General features: G+C 32.6%; 3 protein-coding genes across 4 annotated transcripts in view; 2 read left to right on the forward strand and 1 right to left on the reverse strand.

Annotated features, from left to right (window-relative positions):
* Nucleotides 1-12: 12 nt before the first annotated feature.
* On the reverse strand, nt 13-15,460 carry LOC128386499 (4-hydroxybenzoate polyprenyltransferase, mitochondrial-like). Of its 2 annotated transcripts, XM_053345535.1 has the most exons (4): nt 15,005-15,456; nt 14,670-14,919; nt 12,169-12,803; nt 10,720-10,980 (listed from the first exon to the last, which is right to left on the reverse strand). In XM_053345535.1, the coding sequence occupies exons 1-3, from the start codon at nt 15,321-15,323 to the stop codon at nt 12,191-12,193; spliced, it is 1,182 nt and encodes a 393-aa protein (XP_053201510.1). In that variant the 5' UTR covers nt 15,324-15,456; the 3' UTR covers nt 10,720-10,980; nt 12,169-12,190. The 2 variants fall into 2 exon arrangements, with proteins under 2 accessions (XP_053201511.1, XP_053201510.1); XM_053345536.1 differs by lacking the exons at nt 10,720-10,980; nt 12,169-12,803 and adding an exon at nt 13-764 and having other exon boundaries at nt 15,005-15,460.
* On the forward strand, nt 4,834-12,064 carry LOC128386494 (probable nuclear hormone receptor HR3). Its single transcript, XM_053345529.1, has 3 exons — nt 4,834-6,191; nt 8,817-10,226; nt 10,931-12,064. Exons 1-3 carry the CDS (start codon nt 6,140-6,142, stop codon nt 11,173-11,175), a joined length of 1,707 nt encoding a protein of 568 aa, XP_053201504.1. The 5' UTR covers nt 4,834-6,139; the 3' UTR covers nt 11,176-12,064.
* Nucleotides 5,194-15,503, forward strand: part of LOC128386508 (anaphase-promoting complex subunit 11-like) — a 54,838-nt gene continuing 44,528 nt past the window's right edge. Inside the window, exon 1 of the mRNA XM_053345544.1 lies at nt 5,194-5,201. The gene's annotated coding sequence lies outside the window, so the exon portion shown is untranslated. The remainder of the gene's footprint in view (nt 5,202-15,503) is intronic.

Genomic DNA, 15,503 nt, shown 5'->3' on the forward strand with positions numbered 1-15,503 from the left:
ATAAAAAAAAGCATTCGCAAAATTATTGTTCTTTTGTCTCTTAATCAACTTATTTCATTTGATTCGGTTTACTTGATTAACACGCTAATTCGCGTTTCGGTTTGATCGATGCTTATAATGGTTAATTACCTTTGGACTTTTAATAAAGTGATTAATTTGTTTTCTCAGCTTCATCTCCAAAAACGTCTTCCAATTTAATGTTCAGATCATCTTCGACCATCTCCTCTTTGGTTGAATCAGTTTTAATCATGGTCGACAAACCAATTCCGCAGAAAAGAATATAACCAATTAATACATTGTCTTCGAACTTTTGCCCACAATTACGAGGATTATTGATATCGAGGGTTCGAGTGATGGAAAACAGACGAAAACTGGCCAGTCCAAGAGAGCAATAGTAAGGCCACACTTGTCCGGTAGCGAGTCCGGCGATGATCAAATTGGTTAACATGGTTGCATGGAAACCATGTAGCCAATTCTTGGTATTTTCACCAAATTTGATTGCTGTAGATTTGAGGCCGATGGATAAATCGTTAACTCTATCTTGATGAGCATAAATTGTGTCATAAAATAGTGTCCAGGAAATACAAGCGAGGTAGAGAGGGATTGCTCCAGGTAGGAATATGTTTCCTTTGGTCACTACTGACCATCCAAGTAGAGCTCCCCAATTAAATGTCAATCCAAGGACAAGTTGAGGCCAATAAGTAAATTTCTTGGCAAACGGGTAAATACAAATAAGACCAACGGAACTTAAACCTAAAATAATACTGAGAGAAATAAAAGAAAAAGTAAATTAAAATTCAATCAATCATCAATCATCATCTTATTTTGACTAATAAAAGTACTGAAATCGTTATTATTTGATTACCTTAAATCAACAGTAGAGTAAGTAAATTAATCTGGAATAATCCATAGATATCATTAGTAAATGAGGTAGTTAAGCCAACAATTAATGAGCGTGATTAGAAACATTTTGGCTTATGAGGTCTCTTGTAGAGTTGATTGTTAATTTTAATCCTTGACTTTAACCTTGAGCCAGTTTATTTGTACTTGGAATCCATCAACTGACCAAACACTGACCCAATGTGACTCCGTTTTTCCTGTTTCTTGGCCTCAACTTGAACTTTAATCAACTCATTCATTGGAAACTCTTCCTTCTCAATGACCTAAATTGTAGGTAACACTGTGGGTCTGTCTTCCTATCTAATTCCAAATCAGGTAACGGTAAGAACGGGTTCTTATCATGTTGAAACTCCAGAATATGAATATCCTGTTGATGGTTAACCAGAAAAAAGACAAATCTGGTTACATTGATAACTATTCTCGTTGATAGATGGCAATACTAAAGTTATAACCGTAAAGTTCACATCAAAAGCATAATCTTGAGGTTCTGTACCACGAACTGAATCAATTTTAATGCCCAATTTTTCAACAACAAATTCACCAATGTATCCCCATCGAATCGCTAGTCCATGATATCCATGTTTGAATCTCTCTTGACAAATCGATTCCATATAAGAATTGGCTAACCCATGGATAAATTGACCTGGTTTACCTTGTCCACAAGGTACTGACAAGAAGACGACAAAATAATTACAATCAACTGAAGCCAACGGTCGAGTTAATTTAGCTTGAATCTTTGTTATTTCAACATTTTGATCGGTCAATAAATCATAAAACAAAACAAGAGCACAATTATATAGCCAAAGATTTTGAGTTTGCAACCTTTTTTAAATCATTCACGCAGGTAGAGATAATCAATGAGAGATTATGTTAATCCAAAGATATGATAATAAGAAATTCCCTCTCATTTAAACGACGAAATCTCTTAAAATGGTCATCTAATTAACCATCAAAAGCTATCTGATTATCATTGATTGTGTGAATGGTTCAAAAATGGGTTCAAATTCAAAGTGTTTGTCTGCATATTGGATTGGATTGGATATTGGATCCACCGATTGGATAAGGTGAAAGGGATTCGTGAAAAGGAAACAACAAAATCTTTTTTATTAGTTAAATCGTGTGTCGATATGATGAAATTAGCACCAAATGACTCTAATTGGTCCAAAGACAATAATTGAAAGACGATTTAGGTTCTAATCGAGAATCAAGGACCAGATGACCATCGACAAGCATCTTTACTAACCAATCAAGATGCTAATTCCAAACCGAATCCACCGACAATAATATAACTTTTATTTGACTAAAAATCGATAATTTAATCGACTTTTATTTGATAAATTTCATCTTTTTTTTTCTTCGCGTTCCCATTAATTCAGACAATTTATTGTCTTTAATTTTAACAAACACTTTCCAAATATTCTTTACCTATGGACATCAAAAGCTTTTTCCACCTAATCCACTCTCAGTACTTTTGACGGTAGAGAGCTAAATGTTCAATCCTCTGACTAAACCGTTGGTAAATTAATTTCAGTACCTCAAGTTATTAGATATTGAGCAACAATCAATTTGATAATCTTATGAATACGAAAATCATTAAATGAAGAGTTTAAATCTATTGGATAGATTGTCCTAAACCTTGACTTTAACCTTGAGCTAGTTTATTTGTACTTGGAATCCATCAACTGACCAAACACTGACCCAATGTGACTCCGTTTTTCCTGTTTCTTGGCCTCAACTTGAACTTTAATCAACTCATTCATTGGAAACTCTTCCTTCTCAATGACCCAAAGAGTTACACCCAAGTCTTTATATAAAAAGTGTTTACTTTTCATCATCAAACCAGAACAATCAACTAACTAACAATCAATAAGAACGAGTTAAGTTTATAATCAAGCAGAAAGGGGAAGAGAAAAAATTTTTGATGAATCTAAATCATTTTCTGATTATTAGATGGCAACATAATAGAAACAATTAAATCGTATCTTTAATCACTCAAAACAGCAACAATTAAAACAATCAATGAATTTGTAAGAGGGTAACACTACTGTTGATTGTATTGAACCATTTTGATTTCAGATCATGCAAAGATAATTAGCTCAAACATCAGAACGATATCAACATGAACTAAACAAGTTTCATTTCAATTCCGTTCGTTGGGTATTTTTATAATAATCAACCAAATTAACTTAAACAACAATGATTTGCAAAATAATCAATTAACAAAAACGATTAGCTATCAATCAGTTAATCGTTACTGGCGATAATACTTGTAAAAGAAAACAAAATTAAGCTCAATTGAAAAGTTTTACACCAATCAACATAATGAGTTTTACGATTTTTGCATTGAATTAACAGCAATTAACTGACAATTTATCAATTGTATTGTTAACCATTTAAAGATATAAATAAAAAGCTCAATATCGAAACGATTTGCATGGTAAACCATTGGCACATTAGAAATTCAACTTCCTATTGAGAAGTTTTTTCTCTCTCTTCCATTAGAATCGATCTTATATTTGATTGTAATGGAAAAGGTTCACTCAATTTCCTTAATAAAAAAGTGTATTAATCCAACAATCAACATGAACAATCAACTGAAAGAAGTAAAATAACAATAAGATGGAAATGATGAAGATAAAGATGGAAAATATAAGAGTCAAATTGTCATAATCCAAATTTAAATGTCGATCTAATGGAAGTTTAACTTTTTCCCGTTCGAATTTATTATTCGAAATTTTAACTCATTTTCTTATTACCTTTGGTTCCAGGTGAATTTCGATTTTTATAATAAATAATATTAGATTTTTACCGGTTAATCGCAATTCTCAAGATTATTTTTTTCTCTTCACCTTGTTCACCTTTTTTTCTTTCTCCTTGCGAATTTATCTTCCCGGTGTGTCCCAAGTTTTCTTCTTCTTCTTCCTGTTACCTTACTCCTTCTTCTTTTATCATCATTTCTCTCTCTCTCTCTCTCTCTCTCTCTCTCTCTCTCTCTCTCTCTCTGTTGAATGGGTAAGAAAATATTACAAAGGCCTGTGACCTCGAAAGGACTGTGACCTCCGTTAAGATGGTAAGGAAACACGGAAATCCTTTGGAGGTTTTAGTCAAGTTAAAGGACAAGAAGGATGAGAACGAGAGAGAAGATAAGGATGAAAAGGAGAAGGAGAGGGAGACAAGGGTGATGATGATTAAGAGAAAACCCTTCGAGAGTAAAAGATGAAAAGACCGAAGAGAGAAAGAGAGACAAGGAAGAAGAAGAAGATAGTACGAGTGCGAAAATAAATACAAAAGGAAAGAGAAAAGAAGAAGAAGGATAAAGGAACAAAAAGAGCATAAAAAGAAGGAAGAAAAGGAGAAGATGTAGAAGAAGATGAAGATGATGATAGAGAGAAAAAAGATGATGAACGGATGGGGTGGATTTGACCTGAGAAGTTGCATATTTTTTGTGAGAGTTTGTACTTGGTACCAAACACACAAGCACACATAGCACATTATAAGAGCAGTAACAACATCTCAACATCATCATCACCATTTAAACAGTAACAGTAATAACAAACAACAATAATAATAATATTAAGAAGCTACGATCACGGAACTTACCTGGCCTAAGATGATGGAAAGAGAAGATGATGGAGAGGAAAGACGGAAAGATGGTAAAAAGAAAGAGAAGATAAAGAGAGAGAGAGAGAGAGAGAGAGAGAGAGAGAGAGAGAGAGATTACCGTCGGTACCAAAAAGTACCAGCCACAAAAAAATACCTTGACACTAACCACTATTCAGGTCAACTCCACCCCATTTCAATGAATCCCTCTCTTTCCTCCCCTTTATCATCACCTCTCTCTTACTTTTTCTCTTTCTCTTTCTCTCTCTTTATTCATTCATTACATACCCCACCCCCTTCTCTCCCTCATCATTCTCATCTTCACCATCTTCATCCTTCTCACTCACATACTCACAAGTTTCATCTCTAATACATAGTATGAATTGAGTCTTTCTCTCTCTCTCTCTCTCTCTCTCTCTCTCTTCACCCTATCTCATCCTCTTTCTTTTTCTGTCTTCTCTATCTTCCTTCTTTTCGTCTTCCTTTTTTCTTTCTCTCTCTTCGCTTACAAAATTTTCTCTTTCTCTTCTCTCTTCATTTAATGTTGGGCTTCAATACAACGAACTTAAAAATAAACTATGGATTAGATTCTCTCTTTTATCTTCTTCTCTCTTTTTTTTCTCATCATCTTCTTTCTTTTTTTAAATGAAACGTTCGTACATTTTTCTCTTTCTTTTCTCTCTTCTCTCTCTTTTCTCTTTCTTACCTTTATCATCATCATCATCTTCTTCTAATACAACTTCTTCTACCTCTTCTCTGCACAACCAAAACCACCAACAACATCAAGTTACCTCTCCTTCGAGAACGACGACCACGACGACGAATACGTAGTCCTCCTCATCTTCATCATCCTCCTCATCTTTATCTTCTTTCTTTTTAAAGTTACTTATCATCTTCTTTCTTTTTTTTTCTCTTCCTTCTCCTCTCTCTCTCTCTCTTTCTCTCTCTGGTCAACAAACAAACACACAAACACATACACACCGTTGCCTTTGATTTTTCACCTTTCATCTTCATCATCCTCATCCTCATCATCTTCATCTTCATCATCGACAACAACAAACCAAGAAGTATCAACATCAACAACAATTTTAATTTAATCAACAATCAAATTTGATTATTATTATTATTATTATCACTGATTCTTTTTATTTTTATGTTACCAGAAACAAATTCACCAACGATAACTTCATCATCTTCATCAACAATAATTACACCATCATCCTCATCACCATCACCATCAACAATAACAACAACCACACCACCAACACCAACCTCACCAACAATAATATTATCACAATCAACATCATTAACTTAAACATCAACAACAACAATTTGTAAATTGTTACTACAACGAAACGCGAAATAATTTTTTCTTGAAAAATTTTTTCGATTCTCGATTTTTGTTTTGTTTTGTTTTCTTCCGTTTTTATTAATTAATCATAAATACACTTGATTCATTCATTCATCATCATAATCAACAACTAAATTGTGTTCTGTGCTGTTAATTGTTTAATTGGATTCTCACATCCTTCTGGTTTAATTGTAAAGTGTCACCTCATCTGTGTGTGAGTGTTTAAACCAACATTTTGTTTCCATCACAATTAAATCAGTGAACAATTAGTTAGAACAATTAATTTCAATGTTTGGGAATTACTCTAAAATAGAATCGCCTCACAGTGGCTCAATTAAAGGTAAGAACTAATCAACAATTGATCGTTAATTTTTCCCAACCCAAATGCAATTAGTAAAATCAGTAATCAGTCTCACTGATTATCCCGAAAAAAAAATACGAAAATTTCAATATAATGATAACAATTAAAGCACCAAGTCCATTGGCATTAATAATATCATTATTACAGAAGAAAAATCTAATCATCATCATCATTATCATAATCAAATCATCAAGCAATTAAATAGCAAAAATAAAAAGCAAAACAACTTAATCATCATTCAGATTATCAGATTTGATTTAGAAAGAAAAAAAAAACTAAAATATCAAAACAAAAGCTGAAAAAAAAAGATTCGATACAAATTCTGGTTCAGATTCTCAGATTTTCTGTTAATTAAGTTTTCCATTGATGCAAAATGTTAATCGTTTTGTTTTTGTGTAAATTTCTCTAACCAATTAGTTAATTGTTACCAGAAAAATAATAATATTGTTAATCAAAATAATAATAAAGAAAAGAAAAAAAAAATGACAATTAGATAAATCGTTAAGTAGAAGGCAAAAAAAACGGTAAAAAAACTTATATATGGTCAATAGTGTTACTTGGATCAGAGTAAATGTTAAGTCTTCATCTTCTTCCGGGTTTTTCTTCCGTGTTTAAACTCTCCTACAACTGGGTCAACCTATATAAGTGCAATGACCTCGTCATCCTCATCATCATCACTCTGACTCTGCTCAGTCTCTCACTCCCACCCCTCATCACCATCTCTCTCTCTCTCTTTCTCACTCACTTTATCTTCCTCTTTCTATCAGTCTTTCTATTTTGATATTTTCCTTCTTTCTTTTTTAGTATCAATCATTTTATATTATTATACAAAAAAGAGATACTATTTTTCCCCATTGATTGATTTCTATGGATAATTATGATTCCACAATTAATGACAATTAACAATCAGATTCTAATGTTATCATTAACCATCTGAACGATTTTAATTTCATGATAATTGTTAGTCATTCGAATTTTTCTTTTCTCTCTCTTTCTCTTCGTCTCTCTCTCTCTCTCTCTGTCTTTTTTGCTTACAATTTTCTTCGCTATGTTTACATGTTCGTTGTCTTCTTTTACTTTCTCCCTCTCTTTCTTTCTCTCTCACTCTGTCTCTCTTTTTTTTTCTCTTCGTTCCTTTTTCTTCTTCATCTTCTCTTTTTAGGTTTCTTTCATTTTATTATTCTCTCTTTCTTTGGGTCTGATGATCTTTTCATGATGATCATGATCATTTTCCCCTTTCATTTCATCATATCTTTCTCATTCTTTTCCAAAAAATCGTTGGAAATTCAGACGCAAACTCGAACTACGAACTTACTTCTTCCACCAGAACATATTATTATTACTTCATCCTCATCATCATCTTATGTGTTCGTACTTTAGCTTCTATCTTTTCCCCTTTCATCTCCATCTTACATGTTATTGCCTTTACTTTTCTACCATAGAGTTTATTTCATATCATCATGATTCTAGTATCGGTCACCTTCAACGGAAATTGATTTCGTTCATCTTCCGGATGAAGTAAAAGATGATGATGATAATTTAAGATGATGATCGCTAATCAAACTTTGAATTATAAAACAATTTATTTTCAAGAAGAAAAAAGTAATATAATAATTGTCTTGGCACGGAAATCATCTTTTTCTTATCATTTCTTACCAATTCTTTGTTCCATCTTCTTTTTTCAGTTTCAGCTTCTTCTTCCTACTTTATTCTCATCCTGCTTTTTTAAGATTCTTTCTCTTTCCTTATCCTCTCTCTTCCATCATCATCATTATCAATAATAATAGTAATAATAATGCTGAATGACTTCTCTCTCTCTCTCTCTCTTCTTTACTGTCTATCTCTCTTTCTTCCCTCTTATTTCTCGTTCTAAACCCCTTTAAATGTTGACTCTCTTTTTAGTTACCCAATGGCCTTATTTCCGGTTGAAATTTCATCTTTTTTCCCTGATTCAACCACCCACATCAACTTCCTGCATCCCTTTGAATAAACATCATGATTGGGAAAACTCTCTCTCTCTCTCTCTCTCTCTCTCTCTCTCTCTCTCTCTCTCTCTCTCTATCTTCCTTGTCTTCTCTTTCTTTTTCTCTTCCAATTTACTCACGCACTCGTGACGTGCTGAACTCAACTCAACCCAAGCTAAACCTGATTTTATGTATGAAAAGATGATGATGATTATGTTGGTGATAATAATGATGATTCGGCTTCTCTTCTTGAATAATCATATAAACAACCTAATGGCACGTTCTGACACTAAACGTTATTATTATGATTATCATAACCATTATTTTCTTTCTTTTCTCTTCCAATTTACTCACGCACTCGTGACGTGCTGAACTCAACTCAACCCAAGCTAAACCTGATTTTATGTATGAAAAGATGATGATGATTATGTTGGTGATAATAATGATGATTCGGCTTCTCTTCTTGAATAATCATATAAACAACCTAATGGCACGTTCTGACACTAAACGTTATTATTATGATTATCATAACCATTATTTTCTTTCTTTTTCTCTCTCTTTTTCTTCTTCCTTCTTCTTCGTCTTGGATGATGATGATGATGATTATTATTATTACTATCTTGGTTTTAATCCTTTTTAGCCCAAATTGAGATAATCCCATGTAAAGTTTGCGGTGATAAATCATCCGGAGTTCATTATGGTGTAATAACGTGTGAGGGTTGTAAAGGTTTTTTCCGTCGCAGTCAATCATCATCCGTTAATTACCAATGTCCAAGGCAGAAAAATTGTGTCGTTGATCGTATTAATCGTAATCGTTGTCAATACTGTCGTCTTAAAAAATGTCTTAACCTTGGAATGTCAAGAGATGCAGTTAAATTTGGTCGAATGTCCAAAAAACAGAGAGAAAAAGTTGAAGATGAGGTTCGATTCCATCAAGCACAAATGGTCCGAACACCAGGAAGTGGTGGAGGAGGACCAGGTTCTGGTGGCGGTGGTAATGGGCCAGGGTCAACAATAGGTCCAGGTCATCAAGCATCATCTCATTCAATGCCATCTTCAAATACACCAACCCAATCATATCAAACCGCTGAACCATCACCCGATTCATCAGTGTTTGATCAACAACCTCCCCAACAGCCAACCTCTTCCTCCTCAAATCCTCAGCCCATCGTTAGTCCTTTCACATCAAATGGCGTTTATCATTATCAGACAACAATGAATTCACCTTATGGTGATCACACATTATCCAATGGTTATTATACACCCAACATGGTTGGACTTGATTTAGTTGGTTCAGCCGGAGGTGGACCTTCAACTACCGGTAGTGGTAATGGTGGACCAGGATCTACTGGTGGAGGTACAGGTCTTAATGGGTCAAATAATGGTTCCAATAATAATAATGGAGGTGGGGGAATAGGTTCTAATAATAATGGTACAGCAAATGATTCATATGCTGATTCAACAACTTTCACCGATCAGAAACCTTGCCTTGATGTAGTGCCCGATAGTTCACCGTTAAATAATAATGGACTTATTATTGATTTAGAGAAACCGTTAATCTCCCTTGAATTGGATAAAGTGATACAAATAATCTCAAATGCCTATCGGAATGCTAACGGGTGTTCCTTTACCTCTGAAGAGATTGGTATCTCTTGGGATATGGATGAAGATATCGTCGATTTTAAGAAATTGAAACACGAAGAGAAATGGTTTAAATGTGCTAATAAATTGACCGAAGTGATACGTCGAGTTATCGAATTTGCTAAATGGATTCCCAATTTTCATAATCTGCCTCAAGATGATAAGATAATCCTTCTTAAGACTGGTTCGTTTGAGCTTTGCTGCCTCCAGATTAGCCGATGTTATGACCTCAACACGGGTCGGGTCATTTTTAACAATCGTTCAATGTCGGTACAAGATTTTCTTACCGATGATAATATTGAAAATCGTTTGGTAACAAAGGCTTTTAATTTAGCTGAATCGATCGCCTCAATGGAATTACGTGAAGAAGAATTAGCTTTATTCTCAGCCTTTACTTTATTATCTCCAGGTAATCCTTTCGTTAATAAAACAATTAATTCTGTTAATCACCACAAGCAAAAACAACAACAGCAATTAGTAAATCATTCGATTAACTTTTACTTACCAATTTCTATTGATAAAAATGATTGCATTTTGTTAATGATTAACATTGACTATTATTTTTTTTTTTGATTGCATGATAATCAAAAACAATCAAATTTTGATTACTATCTAATTGTAACCCTTTACTTTTTAACCTCTCCTACTAATTATCTTGATAATTAATCAATCATTGCACTTGATTTAATGATTTTGTATTTTCTTTTCTTTTTCTTCCGTATCATGTGTGTTTAACAACAATCAAATTGATTCCAATCATCATCACCATAACTGTCAAATTAAATGAACCATCAACATGATGATCAACCAAATTTGGATGGGAAAACAATCAACAATTAACCAAACCTTAATCAACCTGGAATATTATTATCATCGCAACTATTGTGTGTAAACAAACAAAATAAATCATCAAAATGTGTTTAATGTGTTCATTAAATTGTGTCTCAATCATCAAACTGGATTAACCAAAACAACCAAAACAAATTTGCTTTCACAATAAAATCGTTCAAATCTACATAATGTACATGTGCCTTTCGATAAATGAAATGGCCGTTAATCGATCGTTGGAAAAAACAAAACAAACGAACCAAAATCCTCGAAACTGTTCACCAGAACGTCCTGGTCTTGGTAGTATACATCGTATTTCACAGATGAACAAGAACCTGAAAGAAGCATTAAGAATGTTATTAAAGGAGAATCAACATGATTCGATTATGCCCGATTTAACAGCCAAGACACAAGAATTGACGATGTTAAATAAGCTCCACATGGATGCGCTGGTTAATTTCACCCAAACTTGCCTGAAATCATCCATAGATGTTCAATTCCCTGCGTTATATAAAGAACTGTTTTCCTAAGTATTTTGTATCTTAAATCATCTTTTTTTGCTCTCTCCTTCCTCCCACTTTCTACTTCCTCTTCTTCCTCAGCTTCATCATCTTCATCATCTTCTTCTTCTTCTTCCTTACTTTTTTTTCTCTTCTTCTTCCCATTTCCTCTTCCTCAACTTTACAAACCTTTTAATTGACAAACATCAACAAACACAATATACAAAAATACATCAGCACATTAAACCGGTTGAAACAATTAACATTTAACAACAATTGAAGCCAAAATAAGAAATTACAACTTAACTAACAATGATTAAGAATAATTTATAATCAATAGATTTCAATCATATATTTAGTTACCAAATGATTTTTATCGTTGATTTAAATTGTAACTTTTTCTCAATTTTTTTTTCTCACTCTTATTGTTAAAACAAAACTTTTTACAACTTCAAACGAAACACCAACAACATCAACAACCTTTCACATGTGTGTGTGTATATCTTACCTGTTTGTTTCATTTGTTTGTCTGTTGATTATTATGATTATTACTATTATTATAATTACTATTAATTAATTGATAATATTATTAAATTAAATGAAAAAAAAAATTTTACAAATAACGAAAAAAAAAGCAACCAGAGATTGAAAATTAAGATACAAAATACTTAGGAAAACATAAGCATCTTTAAGCTATTTATATATAAGATTTTTAAAACACCTTCTCTCTCTCATCATCTCCTATTTCCTCTTCCTCCTAATTTTATCTTCTCTCTCCCTACCTCCCTTGTCCTCTTATTTTCTTCCTCCCCCCATCTATCACTCTATTTCCAAAATCTTATGTTATTTATTGAAATCTAAGTTATTTGAAAAAACAGAGTAACAAACGCATATATAAAAAAAAGCATTCGCAAAATTATTGTTCTTTTGTCTCTTAATCAACTTATTTCATTTGATTCGGTTTACTTGATTAGCACGCTAATTCGCGTTTCGGTTTGATCGATGCTTATAATGGTTAATTACCTTTGGACTTTTAATGAAGTGATTAATTTGTTTTCTCAGCTTCATCTCCAAAAACGTCTTCCAATTTAATGTTCAGATCATCTTCGACCATCTCCTCTTTGGTTGAATCAGTTTTAATCATGGTCGACAAACCAATTCCGCAGAAAAGAATATAACCAATTAATACATTGTCTTCGAACTTTTGCCCACAATTACGAGGATTATTGATATCGAGGGTTCGAGTGATGGAAAACAGACGAAAACTGGCCAGTCCAAGAGAGCAATAGTAAGGCCACACTTGTCCGGTAGCGAGTCCGGCGATGATCAAATTGGTTAACATGGTTGCATGGAAACCATGTAGCCAATTCTTGGTATTTTCACCGAATTTAATTGCTGTAGATTTGAGGCCGATGGATAAATCGTTAACTCTATCTTGATGAGCATAAATTGTGTCATAAAATAGTGTCCAGGAAATACAAGCGAGGTAGAGAGGGATTGCTCCAGGTAGGAATATGTTTCCTTTGGTCACTACTGACCATCCAAGTAGAGCTCCCCAATTAAATGTCAATCCAAGGACAAGTTGAGGCCAATAAGTAAATTTCTTGGCAAATGGGTAAATACAAATAAGACCAACGGAACTTAAACCTAAAATAATACTGAGAAAAATAAAATAAAAGTAAATTAAAATTCAATCAATTGTTGTAATTGAAATGCAAACATTTCTATCAATCATCAATCATTATCTTATTTTGACTAATAAAAGTACTGGAATTGTTATTATTTGATTATTCTAATTAAATCAACAATATCGGTTTTTCCAATCAGTGATTTAGATTGAATTATGTTAATAGGAAATGTTACAAAAAAAGACAAAGTTTAATTGAACGAAAGGAAATGTAATAACTTGGATGTTCAATATTATTGTTTGAGGCAAAAGGGAAAACTGTCTCATTCAAAGGGACATTGATTCAATTGAGTTTGTTGTTGGTGCGGTTGAATGATGAGTACAAGGTGGTTGTTGAGATGAGGATGCTAAAGAGATGGAGAAATTAATCTTGGTCATATGTTTACACCTTGATTATATTTGGATCATGATTATGACGTAGGGGAAAAGGACAATTTCAAAGTATCGCCATAAATATTAATAAATTTGACAATGAATAAGGTGACAAGATTAGAATCGAAAATTAAAAATAGGTCAGATTAGTGAAAGAGTGAGTTTGTTATTTATATGATAAAATTTATCACTTTTCTTAAAAAATCTTCTGGTTCTACCGGAAGAAGTAGACGAAGATGATAAATAAGAAAAAAAAATGAAAGAATAAAATATGAATAGGAAATGGGAGAAGTAGAAAAAAAGGAGAGGCTTAAACATAACATTGGGAAAATAATATCGAAATCAAGTAGAAAAAAATGAATCTTTTTGTTGTATTAAATGTCTAACAACGAGTAGGTCACAACGATCTTCATCTTCATCGATCGTAGTAATAAATGTAAAAGAGCAAGAGGAAGAGAGAGAGAGAGGAAGACATGATGATAAGGATGAAAAAGATGAATCAATGATGCGGCTATTTAACAATGTTATAGTCTATGGGGATCGTTACTGTGTCTAGGTGTCAATGGACTTTTAGATTTACAGTTTGGTTGCTATGGTGAAATCCCCAGTTGATTTATCCATTTTCCCTATCATCATCATTATCATCATCATCATCATCATCATCTCCCTGTATCTCCCTCATGCATGAGCAGATCAGTTGGATGGGTTATCGTTTAGATCAATGATTTCCACGAAGTTTTGTTTTTATAATGATTAACAATTGATCTTGCTCTTTTTTGTAATGTTTCTCATTTAATACTATAAAAAATGGGTTTTTATTATAATCAAGTAAATCGATTGATTAAGGTGTGAGTTAATTTACCAATGAAATTAATTTGATTACCATGACAATGAGGAAACTTTTTTTACTCATTTTTTTTTGCTTTTGGTTGATTAGTTATTTGATGTTTACTATTGAAAGTGAAACTATTATTTTGTGTTAATCAATGTTTATGATCAATTCCTATCATTTGGTATAATCATATTGAGGATATCGAGATAAATATGATTGTTAAACTAATGTCATCTTTGATTAAGATGTAAAATATTTATTTTACATCTTATTGGTTAGTAATTATTAAATAGTGGAATCAGTAATTTGATTATCATTATTTATAATTGAGTTAATTGATCAGCATAACTTAATTGTATCTAATGTTGTTTTGGTTTCGATGATTGGAAAATTTTAGGCTGAATGATGATGATGATGATGATTAGACAATAGAAATGTGATGAATCAAATGAATAAACAATTTAACATTCAATTATTATAATAACAATTAAATGGTAAATCGTTGAGGGAATAATAAATGTCTTTCTAAGATAATGATAGATATTGAAAGGTAGACAAGAATCAATTATAATCAAATTAGTTATGAAAACGACAAATTCTTAAGATGATGGTGATGATCAAGCCAATTCTTACCTCGTTGTATCAAATTTCATCAATATGGACAAAGCTAAACTGGACTGTAAGGCTAAGAAGGCAACTGCTTTGGGTACACTTAACTCTCCGGTGGCTATTGGCCGGTTTTTTGTCCTATTTACATGTAAATCATAATGACGATCAACAATGTCATTGATTGTGCATCCAACTCCTCTCATTAAAATGGTTCCTATGCCAAATAAAGCGAGATAGGTTGGATTTGGATACCTCATTGGATCAGTTGCAAAAGCTGAAATAACAATAACAATAAGAACAATTAATCAATGATATTAACTGACAATGGAAATAAATCATTAGAGACAATTAAAACAAACCTAAACCAAAATAACCAGGCCAAAGGAGTAACAATCCACCGGTTGGTGAATGTAACCTCATAAGCTTTAAATATGGTTGAATTGACTTAGGAAATTTGGCCACTGTTCTTTCAGCATTTGTTGGAATTGGAAGGAATTCTTCAACTAGAGATTCTCGTTTAATTTCAATTATATCAGGATTTAATTGTTGCCCTTTCTTTACACTTTGACCAGTAAAAGTTTTACTTAAATTATATGAGCTTAAAAAAGGTCCACATGGTGATGACCCTGAATGACGATAACATTTCATCAATAAAGGACGAAGAGTATTGTTAAACATTGTTCACTTAAATTACGTAAAGAAATAGAAAAACAAAAAACAAAACAAAATTAAAACTGACCAGCAGAAAAAATGATTAGATTAATTAACAATCTTAATTGTGAAAAATGTAAACAAAACAATTTGTAAGCATTGAAAATGTGATGAGCTATTCACACGACTCATTCAGAGAAGTGAAAA

This window comes from Panonychus citri, unplaced genomic scaffold (genome assembly GCF_014898815.1).
Source record: "Panonychus citri isolate SS breed McGregor unplaced genomic scaffold, ASM1489881v1 Contig00072, whole genome shotgun sequence".
NCBI lineage: Eukaryota > Metazoa > Arthropoda > Arachnida > Trombidiformes > Tetranychidae > Panonychus > Panonychus citri.